The following is a 15,135-nucleotide window of genomic DNA, read 5'->3' on the forward strand; positions in this document are numbered from 1 at the left end:
AAAGACAGCTGGCTGCTTAAACCTCCAGGCGTGGTTGAACACAGGTGCCTACATCAGCAAGCGCAAAATACCCCTTGTTCTCAACGACTCCGCGGTCCTTGACAACAGCAGTATACTTGACCACCCACTGTGGCTCAACATCACCTTGGACACCATCGTCTGCATTCGGAGAGGAAGCCAGGATCCCGACTCCCTTCTCACCAGGACCAAGAAGTTCCCGCGTGGTGCCAACTGGAAGGATATCATTGCAGTCATTGTGCGTCAGCAGCTGAATGTTCTCCTGCTTCGAATAGAGAATCAACGACTTGGGCACGACACAGCAATCCTTAAGATTGATCTGGTCAACAGCAGGCTTGACCTTGGTATGAGACAAGAACCGGGCGAGCCTGTCACTGCCGAATTCCGCCACACCAAGCTGCGCAATTCTGCCTTCTTCCAACAGAGTCTCGAGCGTCCTCCAAGTCTGAATCACGCTGTCAAAGTCATCCGGTTCCTCACTCCCGTTATCCGAAACATCCTCCTCCTCATCGCTATCATCCTCCGCATCAAACAAGATACCAGGAAAAGAAACAATCAGCAAATCAATAGAATCCACATGTAACTCCTTCAACACCAAATCAATTGCCTCTCTCGTATGCGCGCATCGTCTCGAGACCGGAATCCCCGGCAAATAGAACAATTTCACCGTAATATCGTACTGGCTCCGTTCCTCGGTCAGACCGGGTTGCGAGAAGTCCTTCGCAGGGATGTAGAGAGCCCCATCTTGTTCCGACGTCCAGGATAAATATCGCTTTGCGTTGGTCGGTGTTGTGCTGCCGTTATTGGCGGGGTTGGATTCGGGGTGTTGCGATGCTTGGAAATTCGCTCGCAGCGCGTTGATCAGCTCGACGTTGGACTTTTCAGTTGTTGGTCGTCGGATCACGGATGTTCCGCCGCTTTGCATGAGGTTTCTGTCTCGCTATATCAGTTCGTGTACTTAAGGCAAGGCGCGAAACCATCGTTCGGTCAAGACAGTTGAAGCGGGGTTGTCAGCCAACTTACGACGTAGAAAGAATGAGCTTCATGATGGCTTGTTCAAGGAAAAAAGAAACAGTTAAAAATAAAGAAACAAAGAGCCGTCAGTAATTATGTAGATTTTCAGGGTTTTCTCTTTTCGTCCTCTGTTCAAAAGGATCGAAACACAAACGCAAAAGGGAATCGGTGGCTGTGGAAAGTTCGGGGGAGGACAAATGTGACGGTTCAGTCATTGCTAAGCAGCCCCGCGATTTCTTCGTTTTGTGCCGCCGGAAGGCAATTTTCTTCCCGACGCAGGGGCAAGGACTTCTGGAATTTCTTGCTTTGTTATCTTTGATAGATGCCTATCGAAATTGTTACTTGGGATGATATAAGCAGAAGTAAGATATTGATTATCTAAAATATGCACTATATTCAAAACATTATTCACAAGTCAAACTTGACCAAATGGGCGATAAAGATTGTCCTGAGGTTCCGTCACGGCGACACCAAGGAGCCATCATATACACCATGTATATATACTGTTCATTAATCATAATCAGTCGTAGGATCCCAGTCCGTGGGAGAATATTCCCCAGTCTGAAGAGCCTTCATATCATCAGCCGAAAGCTCAAAGTCGAACACTTCCGCATTTTCCTTGATACGCTGAGGAGTAGCGGATTTAGGAAGAGGAACGAAGCCCTGAAGCAATATTAGTTTTGAAGCACTCAGAAATGGATCAAACTAACTCACCCTCTGAAGTCCCCACCGAATCATTATCTGGGCAGGTGATTTGTTATACTTCTTCCCCAACGAGTGCAACACTGGCTCGCCCATTCTGTATCCATGCGCCAGAGGCGAGTACGCCTCGACAACGATGTTTCGTTTCTTCAACCAGTCCACGATACCCGTTCGGTCAAGCCACGGGTGGAGTTCGTACTGTCCGACGTCGATCTGGCTACCACCGCCATTGGCGATGTATTCTTCCAGCTCCTCGAGATGGTGGACACCATAGTTGGACACTCCAATGGATCGGACCTTGCCAGCTTGCTGAGCTTCGACAAGAGCACGCCAGGAGCCGAGGCGATCTTCTTTACCACCGTATGGGGCGTGGATAAGGATTCTATGGTGGGTTAGTTAGAGTTCAATCCATCGGGTGTATCCGTTATTTTGAAATACTCACAGATCAAAATAATCCTGGGCAGCTTCCCGCAGACTGCCATCGATGGCCTTCTTGGACCTTTCGTATCCCATTGAGCCTGGGGGAATCTTAGTTGTGAAGAACAGTTCCGATCGATCCAGTCCCGAGTTCTTGATGGCGTGGCCACATGCTTTCTCATTTCGATACATGATTGCCGAGTCAACCTGGTGCTGTTAATTATTTGTTTGGCTGGTCTGAACACGGTGATACATACATGGCGATAGCCATGTTTGAAAGCCTCGAGGGTAACTTGCTCAGTCGTGGATGCGGGGCTGAACAGGTCATCGTTAGCAGTCTGCATCGCCAACATCAGTATCTCCAACGTACGTGAGATAAACCTATCGAAACCAGAACCGGGTCAGCCTGAAGCCCAAACCCACAAAATCGCTCAAAAAAATTACAAAAGAAAGGTGACACAACTTACCCCATATCCTAGAACTGGGATCTCATGGCCGGAGTTCATCCGGTATGTTGAGCGGAGGGTCAGAGAGGATGCCATGGTGGAAGATATCGATAGCGAGGATGATTTGCAGATGGCAATAATAAGGAAGAAAGATGAGGATGAAAAAAGACGGAGGTGGGAGCAAGTCTGCATCGAAATGGGTTGCTCGATGCAATGAGATCATCGCGTGGGTCCGACAACATTCTATAGAGGCCTGAAACATCAGGCATCCTAGACCGTTGATGCAAGTAACACAACATGCATCATGTCACCCAGAAAACTCTATAAGTCGCTCTCGAAGTATCTCTCGCATTGTTCCTTTACCCACAGCGACTGTTTCTGGAAATCTGATGGAACTTTGACCCCATCTTCGCAGATGTAGGCGTCAATCAGCGTTGGAGGCACCCATTCGAAATAAACATTCTGTATGTCTACAGTCGGTTGTTGAATTGTGCAAACTGACCCATCCATATCAAGGCTGTCCTGAACGGTTTCTAGCCCCTTCACTGTTTCATTCTGTTCCCAGGCCTCCATAACCTCCGAAGAGTCGTTATTCTCAACGATATGCGCCTCTCCGTCACAAGTCTGCATGGCAACTTTATGTTTTTCACTCACAACAACGACCTCGCCTGACGAGGACATATGCCGAGTGCTCAGAGCTGCGGGTAAAGAGCCCGTCTTGTTGCTGACAGACCCATCGGCTGCAATGCGATCCGCGGCAAGCACAAGCATATCCACATCTTTAGCTGCCATTGCTACCGAAGCGTCGGTGAATATTGTCACGCGAACTTTGGGAATATCAGGCTTGGATTTTAAGCACGACAGAATCGAAGACGCCATCGAAACTCCTTCAAACAAGGGGCGCGACTCGAGAACACGGATCTCAACGAACGGAGCACCGGAAGCTAAAGCGGCCTGCACAACGCACTCCCGGACAGTAGAGCTCGCAGATAGTGTCATTATCCTAAAGATCTTGGGCGACTGTCCCGATTTCCTGATTTTAGACCTCACGTGCAGTGCGAGGTTGCTGCTAATGCGATTGGTGAATGATCGCATTGTTTTCTGTACGGTGTCGAAGGCTTTGCGCAAGCTCTTGGATGCCCCATCAGGGCTTGTGGTGGATAGATATGTCTCAATTTCGGCCAGCGCTAGTAGCAAGAAACTAAGGATCGCAGCATCCATGCTCTGACGACCGTTTTTCCAAAGATGCCAGGCTGCAAGGCGAGCCTTTTGCCACCATGGGCCATCTAGTGAAATAGGATCATCAAGGTTCTCCAAGACACCCTGGAGCACACTCAACGAGACACCGGCCATTTTCCTAGCCCCGCTCTCATGGTCGTGCTGGAGCTGTCTCAATCCACCTGCCAATATCCTCCCAGAGATCGGGCCGAGATCAATCTCAAACCAGACCTTTCGTAGTCCTTCTTGGAGGTAAGGGATGCCGCCAAATTCCTTTACCCACTCCACAGTCTTTGGGTCGTACCATTTCCATCCACTGCTCTTGCAACTACCGTGTATGCCATCATTTAAACCGGCATCCGGTTGGGATTCAAGGCGGAATGCGAACGGATAAAAAACACATTTTTGTCCTAGAGACAGGTCTTCAGAAATGAAATTCTTCCCATGTCGGAAGACGGTCAGTGATGATTGTGGTAGTGCAGTCTGCTCTTTGATTGTTCTCCAGGCGACTTTCAAAGGGTCGGACTCGGTGTCTTCGATCATTCCAAAGATAGGCGCTAAGCGGTGACTGCGATAACATTAGCGAGCCTCAAAAACAAAGAGAAAAGAGCCCGAACCATTGCATCGCAATTCTATCTTTTCTCCGGGGCAGGGCGCCATTGAGTCTTGGGGATTTGATGGTTTCTTGCTCGACATTAAGGGATTGGAAGATGAAACATAAAACCACCCTGCTTGGCTGGCGAGGATTATCTAGGATGGGTTTTTGCTGCGGGAGCTGCATGTCTATCTCCAGGGCAGGCAGGGGCAACGAGAGAGAGTTTGGTGTGAATATGTCCATATTTTGATATGGATATGGGGTTTGATGAGGAAAAGAAAAATGGACTCAGGAAAAGCTTCCATCGGCCCTCGTGTTTTGTCTCCTACTAATGAAGGAATCCATTTTTCCTGTCGATCGTCACCGCACACGTCACTAGTGTAGAGCTGAAAAGCGACAACGCAGATCGACATGGCTGGAAACTGGAACAATAATTGGCGAAAGGCGGTTGGGACTCACCGTCTCATGGGCCTAAGGGGGTGTCGGTTCGCAATGATGGGCGTGTGAGGGATCCACTGTTCAGCTGAGCCTACGGCTGTTTTTCCTCAGCAGGTTCAGCTCCCTCCCGTATCGACAGACCAAAACCAACCAAAAATCGACGCATTGGGAGACGATCCATCAGGTTTGCTTTTGGGCGCGAAGAGCCCAACCAGAGTTCCCTTGCTGACAGTTACAGTGTTTTGTTCGCCTCGAAGCTCCCCAGATTCCAAAGGCGAGAGGTTCCAAGGATCACAAAGATCGATCACACTAGCGACCCACACGGTGGTGTTAGCGCCAGATTGACCCCATCTATACTGCACCCTCGGCAAGACACCGCCTAGCTGGCAAGCTTCCCATTGGCGGATATTTCGTAACGAACTGACAGGCGATTAAGGTATGGAAGCTTTAAAGGGGTGTTGATGGTACTTTTGAAAAGAATCACATTCCTCGCTCTACAGCAGCTGCGCTGTTTGACCACGGCCTCTAAATTTAGCAGAGATAGCCAAAAGGCCTACTTTTTTTTTTTTTTTTTTTTCTCCCAAATGATAGATTTCTCATTCTCTAAAGAAATGATAACACTGAATCCTTGTCCTTGACACTATTCACCTCTACCTACAGAGTACTCCGTTCAAATGCTCAATTTTCTGCCGTCTGCTGCCCATCATCCTACCCATCTATCCCCCCAGTTCACCAAGTGGCAATTTGTCATGAGTTCATAACTCCACAAAGTACAAGCTTATAAGTACATAGTACTACTACTGCTTTTGACATCAAACGATTGGCCATCTACACCTCGATAAGGCGGGAAATCAAAAGCCTTGTTCTCCTATTCTGCTATCGGCTGACTCGCTACGGCTGGCAATGCATATCTGCCTTGCTCCGTACTTCCTCATCTATGTGTGCCACGAAGATGCAGTAGCACGCAGTACAAGTAGTTACCTATTACTCAATAAGTACCTAGGTATCCCTGTCACCTGAGTGACAAACTCTGTTATTATTGATCGATATCTACAGCTGTCTTCAGAATGATCTCAGCTATACTTCATGCTTTCCTCACGTTCGTATTCGAACTATAAAGTTTTCTAGAAAGTGGGAATATGTACTAAATTGGTAGGTGCATACTTGTAACACAGCACAAGCAGTGAGCACAGCCTTCCCCCTTGGGAGAGCTGAGCATAGAATGATATCATCGCACCTCCTCCCTTGTGCCAGGGATAGTAGGGATTAAACTCGAGGAATCTGATAGGCTGGATATCTCACCCCCACAGCTCCCTTCAATTTCACATACAGACTCTGTGTCTAGGTATTCTTTAGACAGCCAATATACAAAGTACAGTACGGAGCACAGTCAATAGATGAATAACCGACCATAATATCTACCTCCTTCAAGAGGAATAATTCCCCACAAACCAACCTAAAATGACCAAACCCGGCATCTCATTCCTCAACGATAACAATAACCATGGCAAATACCCTCGAGCACCAGCAAACATCTACTACGCAATCCCCTACTACCACCACTTCTTCGTCCTATACGCCTTAATCGGGTCGTTCGCCTGCGCCTGGTACAGCGACTACCTATCCTCAACAACAACAGCTCTCCTCTGGACCGCCTACGCCACATTCATCCTGGCACTTATCATAGCGAATCCGGAGATTTGCACCGAGCGGAAGAAGATAGATGAGCAGGGCAAGGAGGTCATTCTGCGGTGTCCGCTTGTTGGGTTTAAATCGTGTGAGGTGGCGCTGGACTTGGAGGGGATTAAGAAGGGATTGTATGATGCTGTGAATGGGAGGGTTGATACTAGGCTTCATGATGGGTATCGGTATGGGCGGGCTTTGATTCGCATATAGGTTTGTAGTGGGGGTTTGGTGTGAGGGTGGTGTTGTGAGTTGCTCTTTAATGGGATCATTAGATCAACTTGAATATTTCACGATGAAAGGCGACATAATAGAGTCACCCCGTTCACCCACTTGTGAAGGGAAACAGATGATAGATCCATGGTGTGCTGGTTTATCTTCTCATAAGCTCTTCGGTAAATCGACAGACCCCGAGGTACCCCCAGGCGCTGATTGTTTCACAGGTAACCAGAAGGCAAGATCGAATACTCGGCTCGAAGCAGAACAGTCTCATCAAAACTAAGTATTATTTTGATTCTCGCTTACTCCTCTAGGTCAGCTCCAAGAACACATTAAGGAATACGTCTCAAGCAAGTCTTCTGACAGACATCTCTGCCCTTCGCCGGTCAATTGAGTAATAATAATTCAAGAATAGAATATGTACAGACAAGCCATAGCCATGGCTATGCAAAAAAAAAAAAAAAAAAAAAAAAAAAAAAAGCTTCATTTGAGCATATGCAACAAAGCAACGACTGAGGATTATATCGCGTGAGGAGGCAGAAGGTGGGCATCAAGGACCCCACAACTCCTGGCGAAAAGCCGAGCTAGGTGATAAGTAAAGATTGGAAAAGAGCGATATTAAGAATAACAAGGTAAGAAGCGAAAATAATTGCGAGGGATACTAGTTCAGTTGAACGTAGTTGGCTGTGAGGTCATGTTAGCCATTGTCTTGATCATATTGAACTACTGACGGACTTACCTGGGAATTGGCCTTCTCTCCCGTCGACACGGCCGGACCACCATTCGTTTTGGTTCTCTGTCCGTTGTGTGATCTGAATCACCTCACCTGCGGAAAAGCTGAGGTCACCATGTGCTTGGGCTTCGTAATCATAAAGAGCTGTGACGGTCTCCACAGCCTGGTTGAAGCGTGCTGGCTTGGGCTTAGGTGGTGGAGGTGCGGGCTTGCCCTTCGCTGCGGCAGCCAAACTGCTGCTGGCGGCGGCAGTATAAGGGGGCGGAGGGTTCTCGACTACGTCGGGGTCGTTTTGGCGCCCGCCAGTCTTGTTTTCTTGTGCCATCTTGTCTTTGGGATTGAATTTGGAGCCCGGTCGACGTCCGGCAGTGGACTTGAAGTGAACGATGGTGAGTGCCTCTGCCTGCTCCTTGACATCGCCACGCTTCTTTTCATATGCCTCTTCAACATCCAGGGTCAGGTCGAAGTACCCAATATTTATTCCTTGCATCTTCTCGTGCAGCGTGTAGAAGACGTTTAGTTGCATGTAGTAGAACGACTGGAACAGTGGTCGAATGAACTCGGCCTCGAGAGCAAAGAGCTTGGGTAGTTCGTCCTTGAGAAGGTCGTTGTAGTAGTTGAACTCCTGCGTCGATTGCTCCACATCGTTTTCCGCCTTGTACAGTGCCTTTTCATCCTTAATAGACTTGTCCTTCTTGTCCTGCAGTTTCTTGAGAGAAGCGCGATGCCGATCGTAGTCCAACTGCTTATGATCCCGCTTAACACCGACCTTGCGGATCACCTTGATGACCTCGAGCAACTGATCCGCAGGGCTGATGATCCGACTGTTAATCAAGTCTAGCTCAGGCGCAAGCGATTCCTGCAGATCCTGGACGATCGCTTCGTATTCCTCGCAAGCCTGAATACCTTCAGGGTTGCCCTCGATGGTGTATGAACTGGGATCCGAGGCACGGCCAGAGATGGGCTTGTATAATTCGGTCATGGCTTTTGAAAATTCGATCTGGTGGCTTAACATGCCTGTTCACATCGTAAGTTAGTGCCGTTTCAAAATGGAAGTTGGGAGCCATAAAGGGGGCGTGCATCCTACCATTGATAGCATCAAAGTATTTCTTAGACTCATCGTGGAGCTTCTTCGTCTCCGTCTCGAGTTCTTTGAATCGTCGCTCAGCGTCAAGGTAGACTGCATCCTTGGTGTGTTCACCAATGCTGAATTTCGCCTTGAACTGCTGTGGCGCCCGGACAAGGCTCTTCTGAAAACCCTTCAAACTCATGGCTGCGGAAGTCCCCGAAGGCGGCCAAGTATAGTGGAGGTAAACAGATCGGCGTACAGGGCAGATCGATGAGAAGTCGAAGGGAGGAAGAATAAATAATCTGGAGGGAGCGTAACGGGACTGGTAAAGACTGGGTGAAAATACAGGTAGGGCGACGGATCTCGCGGCGGGGGATGGGCGGGGGGGGGGGGGAGGAGCAGTTTTGTAGTTAGTCGACGATGTTTCGCTTCTTCCCAAGAAAACGAGGTGTTAAGGGCCGGTGACGGTTAGACTGCAGTTCGTCTGCTGGGCAGTGTGGCTGAGCTATGACATAAGACACTCTTCACGTTGGGCATTCCAGGGGAAGTGACTCGATGACGAGGAGCAGAATGGGATCGGAAATGTAGGCTGTAGGATTGATCTGAACTACTCGGGCTACATGGATGTCATCATGTCTATCATCTACATCATCGTAATTGTTATTTCTGTATTAGTGAATAGCACTGCCTGGCAGAAGATCAGAGTCGATCCCAGCTGTGGCGCAGGAAATCGACCGAAACGGACTCGGCATCTTCTTTCCATGGAATTTAGCACATTTTGTTAGGCACCAGGGTATCTACAACGTGGGTCTTGCTCGTTTTCTTCTTTTCTTCTTCAGCCTTCCAGGGCGTCTCGGAGTACTCCGTTTTAATAACCAAATTGTCAATTCCATCATCCTTTGAGTGATTATTTTCATTCCCCCAGGATGTTTTGGTAATAATAGACATGTCCAAGATTCCACTCCTGAATTATTGAACTCTAGACAAGATAGTGCCGTGAACCAAAATCTTGGTTTTGGCCCACCATCTTCACCGATATTTGACACAGTTCTACGATGTCGAATAGATCGATGATCAGAAGAATCATGCAGAGCCAGCCTTGATTGATATGTGATGGTTCTCAGCCCTATTGGGGATTATCTTCATGGACTCCACGCGGGTTGAGCATCCTGTAGGGAGATGACTGCTTCAGTAATAAACGCCACACATTTCTGCAGTCGGAATTCTACTGCATTATTTCGATAACTCTTTATGCTACAGAGTACTTCATCTATCAATTTAAATCTAAACCAATGATAAAAACTACTACTCGCTGTGCTATCCAATTCCCCGAGTTGCCCGCGGAGAATACATAAACCGGACTATCTGATATCTCCGGTCGGGCTCGGACTTGCCAAGCCCGTGAGATAACCGGATCCAAAGTTTTCTTCCCCAGCTGCGGTAGTCTCGTTTTCTCCTCTTTTGTCATCGTTTCATCTCTGCCATCAACTTACCGCCCACGTTTGTATGGTATAGTTGCAGAGTCATCTTAACTATGTCTAGCGTTGCACCTTCTGCCTTGAGACAGGCATCTCGAGCCTATGCTCGACGCCTTTCGTCGGCCCAGCATGGCTCCTTGACGTCTTTGCCCAGACGAGTCCTCGCCACTGGCGCTGGGAACCCCTCGAAGCGATCATACGTCTCTGAGACAAAGGCTGGAAATGCCCAGGTCTCTGTTGACACGGCCATTAAGGCTGAGCAGAAGGCCTTCATGAACCAGACCGGTATGCAGCCCGGAAAGGTCGACCTCCCTGCCTCTGGCGTCTCCGGAGACACCTCGATGAGCCCCAACGCCGGCATCTTGAAGCAGGCCACCGTTATGGACCAGGGCACTCGCCCCATCTACCTTGACATGCAAGCAACCACACCACTCGATCCTCGTGTCCTCGATGCAATGCTCCCTTACCTTACCGGCATCTACGGCAACCCCCACTCGAGAACCCATGCTTACGGTTGGGAATCGGAGAAGGCCGTCGAGCAGGCCAGAGAACACATCGCAAATCTAATTGGCGCGGACCCCAAGGAGATCATCTTCACCAGCGGTGCCACTGAGAGTAACAACATGAGCATCAAGGGTGTCGCCAAATTCTTCGGTCGCTCCGGCAAGAAGAAGCACATCATCACAACACAGACCGAGCACAAGTGTGTCCTGGACAGCTGCCGACATCTTCAGGATGAGGGATACGAAGTGACTTATCTTCCTGTTCAGAACAATGGATTAATCCGGATGGAGGACCTCGAGGCGGCCATTCGCCCCGAGACTGCCATCGTTAGTATTATGGCTGTCAACAATGAAATCGGTGTTATCCAACCACTTGAGGAGATCGGAAAGCTTTGCCGCTCCAAGAAGGTCTTCTTCCACACCGACGGTGCTCAGGCAGTGGGCAAGATCCCACTGGACGTCAACAAGGCCAACATTGACTTGATGTCGATTTCCAGCCACAAGATCTACGGCCCCAAGGGTGTTGGTGCCTGCTATGTTCGCCGTAGGCCCAGGGTTCGTCTTGACCCTATCATGACCGGAGGTGGACAAGAGAGAGGTTTGCGTAGTGGCACCCTCGCTCCCCATCTTGTGGTCGGCTTTGGCGAGGCCTGCCGCCTCGCTAGTCAAGAATATGAGGTAAGCTGATTCAACATGATTTGTTTTTCACCCCATTCCCTTTCCGGCGATGATTATATACTGCAATTATCCTCGAGTTCCATGGCGGTAGCTGCATACCATTTGGTATGTTGTCGTGGCTCTGTGATGTTCATAGCAGGGGTAATGAGCCGCCGGTTTTGCCCTTCATTATGCTCTCGTGTTCTATTTGGATTAGATCCGGTTGCTAATCAGTTCCAACAGTATGACACCAAGCACATCAGCCGACTTTCGAAGCGCCTGTCTGAGGGCCTTCTGTCCATGGAACACACCGCTCTTAATGGCGACCCTGACGCCCATTACCCCGGCTGTGTGAACGTCTCGTTTGCCTACATTGAGGGCGAGTCCCTCCTCATGGCCCTGAAGGACATTGCTCTGTCGTCTGGCAGTGCCTGTACCTCTGCCTCGCTGGAGCCCAGCTACGTTCTCCGCGCCCTGGGAAGCAGTGATGAGAGCGCCCACAGTAGCATTCGATTCGGAATTGGACGATTCACATCGGACAGCGAGATTGATTATGTGCTCAAGGCTGTGCAGGACCGTGTGCACTTCCTGAGAGAGCTGAGCCCCTTGTGGGAGCTGGTGCAGGAGGGTATTGACCTGAACACGATCGAGTGGAGTCAGCATTAAAATGATTGTGTTTTCTTGTTCTTTTTGCGTAATTGGAGGATGGCAGCCAGGCGGGTAGTCAGTCATTTATTTCTCTCGAAACCCCGCTGGATGACAGGTTTTTCCATTTGAAGATATCAACTGTGGGAAGGCGTTGAAATTGACATGTAACAACAATTAGTTAGGATTGACGAATCTTGATAGTTTGATAGTGTATAGACAATTATAATGATTCTGCCATACGAGTCTCCACAAAATCTCCATAATACTGCACCTACGATTAAAACACTATGACCTAAGGATGTAGTCCCTAGTTCTCTATGTACAAGTCACTTGACCCGGGTATCGATGCAGTTGAATTAAGCAGGCCGTGAGGCATTCCCCGGACGATGCCATGATCATTCACCGCAGGCCCGAATGGGGTGGCGTGGGTGTGAGCGAGCAGTCCTCGATTCTCGCTTAATCGCCGCCGTCCGCCCCGAAATTCGCACTGTTGGGGGGCGCTGAGGGCGGCCAGCCAATCACCCGGGCTTCCGGTTCATTCTCTAGCACTCAGGCTAAGGCTCGCTAAATCCCACCCCTCTCGCTCTCACTCAGTCGGCACTGCTGGGCCAATTTTTGTCGATGGCGCCAAGCCGCTAGGCCGGCCTCAGGCAGCAGGTGGCCGTGGATCTGGCTCGCAGCTGTAGTTAAAAGCGCTCCCAAGGTTGTCTGGATCTTCCCTCACTACCAGAACTAATAGGTTCACTTTAACGGCCTCAATGTCGCCATATGCTGCCGTCCCTTGTCTGGCCCACCCGGGTTTCAACCACCGCAAAATGAGCCCAATTTTCGCCTTTTTTTCCTTTCTGGTGTCGAACCCACGAGATCTCTTCCTATATCGGACCACAAAATCCGTAGTCTGATCATTTGATAGCCCCTGTCTGCGACCATCATCGTCCGTGGTTAATATGGCTGAGAAAACTCTTTCTTGGTTCCCCCGCCGGGCTGATTAATGATTAATCCTACGTGAATGAAGATTGTTCTGCTAGCTCTTTCTTTTGCTGCTGCTATTAACCGCGATCTTCGAGCTGAAGCCTTCAGCTGAGATCCTTTCAGCCTGTTTGCTTGCTCAGGTATCACCGTCCGGTGGATCTACTTAAGGAAAACTTTCTCTTCCTGGCTCACCCGCGGGGATTTTACAGTTCATTTCTCTCAATTCCAGCAACGTAACCGGCTTCCGTGAGCTTTTATCCTGGGAGATCATTTCCTTCCGTTCCCCTCCGGTCAGATCAGGAGAAATATAACTCCTGGCTCTTGTCCCTCTTCCCCTCAGTTTGTCAATCTTCTTATTACCCTTGCATCCCCTCCATTCACTAGACAGACGGTGTCTTCTGCGTTTGTCATCCACGGCTGTCTGCCTGTTTGGAGCCTACTAGCGTTCCACCTTCATTGCGGTTATAAAGGCCTACTCGTCGCTCTCCAAACCACCTCCTGATGTGAGAGGCGACCTCAGACTCATCTCTGTTGACTTTCCGGCCATTAAATCCGGCAACCTCCAAACCAAACCTTATATCGCTGGCAGATTCGCCTCTCGGGACCGTTGGATCTCTCGGGCACGTGAGCTTTATCTGACTGTTTGTGGCGTATATCCCACCTCGGATTCTGCATTTCCTGTTCTTGATTATATCTTATTCTTCGCCTGTATCTTCGTCTCCATTCACCATGCTTCCCCCTGTTCCGGCGTTGGCGGACTACGGCATTTCGCCAGACCTTGGCTTCCTTCCGTCAGAACCGCCCCTCGATATACTGCCTGACCCCTACTTCGCCAAGTGGGAGGCTATTGTTTCCAACCTTCAAGCACTGATTCTCAGCAAGCGAGTGCGTGAGACAGTGGACCGCTTGCCCCTGCTTGACGCATCATACCTCCAGTCTGAAAGCGAGTGGAGAAGAGCTTACGTCGTGTTGGTGTTTATGTTACATGGTTATGTCTGGGGTGGAAGCAAACCCGCAGAGGTATGCCTATTCTGGCGTTTCTTCACGCTGGTAGCATATTAACGATTGACTAGATAATTCCCCCGCAACTCACCAAACCACTTTTCCAAGTCTGCGAGCATCTGGATCTGCCCCCTGTTGCTACTTATGCCGGAGTGTGTCTCTGGAACTACAAGCCTATTTTCCCAGATGAGCCGGCGGATGACCTGTCCAACTTGGCCAGCGTCAACACATTCACCGGATGCATTGATGAACAATGGTTTTATCTGGTCTCGGTAGCTATTGAAGCTCGTGGAGGCCCCTCGATTCCTCTTATGCTGCAAGCTATTAGTGCAGCCCGTGATGGCAATAGCCGAGTCGTGACTGAGTGCTTACAAAGGCTGGCGGAGATGTTGGATGACATCGTGACATTGCTGGAACGGATGTACGAAAACTGCGACCCTTACATCTTCTACAACCGGATTCGACCATTCCTCGCCGGTAGCAAGAACATGGGAGATGCTGGATTACCGAATGGCTTGAACTATGACGATGGAAGCGGAAAGCCCGACTACCGCCAGTATGGTGGCGGTAGCAATGCTCAGAGTTCTCTCATCCAGTTCTTCGACATTGCATTGGGGATCGAGCATCGGCCTACGGGTGAAAAAGCCCCTAGTAGTACTCCGTTGAAAGATGAGAAGGAAGGGGTCCCCGGTCCTCCGCGTCATGGATTCATCCAGGAAATGCGCTCATACATGCCCGGCCCTCACCGTCGGTTCCTGGAGCACGTGTCCGCTGTCGCCAATATCCGGTTATACGTTGAAGCTCGACGCTCGGACAAGGCACTTTGCATTGCCTACGATGCCTGTCTTTCTATGCTCCGGACTATGCGCGACAAGCACATCCAGATCGTTTCACGATACATAATCATCCAATCCCGCGAGTCACGAGGAAGCGCCCGGTCTAGTAGCCCACGACGACCCACACAAGCCGTCAACCTGGCGACGGCTCGACACAGTGACGCCAAGTCAGAGAAGAAGAACCTCCGCGGCACTGGAGGAACAGCCCTGATTCCATTCTTGAAGCAAGCCCGCGACGAGACCGGAGAACCAGCCATTGACGCATGGGCTCGACGCCTGCTCAGCAACGGACCAGCAGAGTCCAGTTTCGTAGCGCTGAGCAAGATGAGCGAACACCCTGACGGCCACCTGGAGGTGGTAGGATTATCAGGAACATGGGCAGCGGATGATAGTGAAGGAGGTATCTGTCATTGGTGATTGCACACCATATACGGATGCAACGATATCTTTGATTTTCAGCGTTTGAAATTCCTTAGCCCGATTGCTT

General features: G+C 49.7%; 7 protein-coding genes across 7 annotated transcripts; 3 read left to right on the forward strand and 4 right to left on the reverse strand.

Annotated features, from left to right (window-relative positions):
• Window positions 1-16: 16 nt before the first annotated feature.
• ASPWEDRAFT_49956 (putative gamma-cysteine synthetase regulatory subunit) lies at window positions 17-1,064 on the reverse strand (the record flags this gene model as incomplete). The annotated part of the gene is made up of 2 exons (XM_040837352.1): window positions 17-950; window positions 1,042-1,064. 2 exons carry the CDS (start codon window positions 1,062-1,064, stop codon window positions 17-19), a joined length of 957 nt encoding a protein of 318 aa, XP_040690141.1.
• Window positions 1,065-1,542: 478 nt separating this feature from the next.
• ASPWEDRAFT_108056 (aldo/keto reductase family protein) lies at window positions 1,543-2,693 on the reverse strand (the record flags this gene model as incomplete). The annotated part of the gene is made up of 5 exons (XM_040827939.1): window positions 1,543-1,695; window positions 1,747-2,116; window positions 2,177-2,364; window positions 2,409-2,489; window positions 2,610-2,693. 5 exons carry the CDS (start codon window positions 2,691-2,693, stop codon window positions 1,543-1,545), a joined length of 876 nt encoding a protein of 291 aa, XP_040690142.1.
• A 225-nt stretch (window positions 2,694-2,918) lies between these two features.
• Window positions 2,919-4,653, reverse strand: ASPWEDRAFT_49958 (uncharacterized protein; the record flags this gene model as incomplete). The annotated part of the gene is made up of 2 exons (XM_040837353.1): window positions 2,919-4,383; window positions 4,433-4,653. The coding sequence occupies 2 exons, from the start codon at window positions 4,651-4,653 to the stop codon at window positions 2,919-2,921; spliced, it is 1,686 nt and encodes a 561-aa protein (XP_040690143.1).
• A 1,526-nt stretch (window positions 4,654-6,179) lies between these two features.
• On the forward strand, window positions 6,180-7,144 carry ASPWEDRAFT_38042 (uncharacterized protein). Its single transcript, XM_040834815.1, has 2 exons — window positions 6,180-6,926; window positions 6,975-7,144. Exon 1 carries the CDS (start codon window positions 6,310-6,312, stop codon window positions 6,742-6,744), a length of 435 nt encoding a protein of 144 aa, XP_040690144.1. The 5' UTR covers window positions 6,180-6,309; the 3' UTR covers window positions 6,745-6,926; window positions 6,975-7,144.
• Window positions 7,145-7,400: 256 nt separating this feature from the next.
• On the reverse strand, window positions 7,401-8,935 carry ASPWEDRAFT_38043 (amphiphysin). The gene is made up of 2 exons (XM_040834816.1): window positions 8,571-8,935; window positions 7,401-8,500 (listed from the first exon to the last, which is right to left on the reverse strand). Exons 1-2 carry the CDS (start codon window positions 8,752-8,754, stop codon window positions 7,464-7,466), a joined length of 1,221 nt encoding a protein of 406 aa, XP_040690145.1. The 5' UTR covers window positions 8,755-8,935; the 3' UTR covers window positions 7,401-7,463.
• Window positions 8,936-9,911: 976 nt separating this feature from the next.
• On the forward strand, window positions 9,912-11,982 carry ASPWEDRAFT_38045 (IscS subfamily cysteine desulfurase). Its single transcript, XM_040834817.1, has 2 exons — window positions 9,912-11,211; window positions 11,434-11,982. Exons 1-2 carry the CDS (start codon window positions 10,087-10,089, stop codon window positions 11,854-11,856), a joined length of 1,548 nt encoding a protein of 515 aa, XP_040690146.1. The 5' UTR covers window positions 9,912-10,086; the 3' UTR covers window positions 11,857-11,982.
• A 1,557-nt stretch (window positions 11,983-13,539) lies between these two features.
• On the forward strand, window positions 13,540-15,065 carry ASPWEDRAFT_109135 (indoleamine 2,3-dioxygenase; the record flags this gene model as incomplete). Its single annotated transcript, XM_040828056.1, has 2 exons — window positions 13,540-13,830; window positions 13,884-15,065. 2 exons carry the CDS (start codon window positions 13,540-13,542, stop codon window positions 15,063-15,065), a joined length of 1,473 nt encoding a protein of 490 aa, XP_040690147.1.
• Window positions 15,066-15,135: the final 70 nt, after the last annotated feature.

This window comes from Aspergillus wentii (assembly GCF_001890725.1).
Source record: "Aspergillus wentii DTO 134E9 unplaced genomic scaffold ASPWEscaffold_3, whole genome shotgun sequence".
NCBI lineage: Eukaryota > Fungi > Ascomycota > Eurotiomycetes > Eurotiales > Aspergillaceae > Aspergillus > Aspergillus wentii.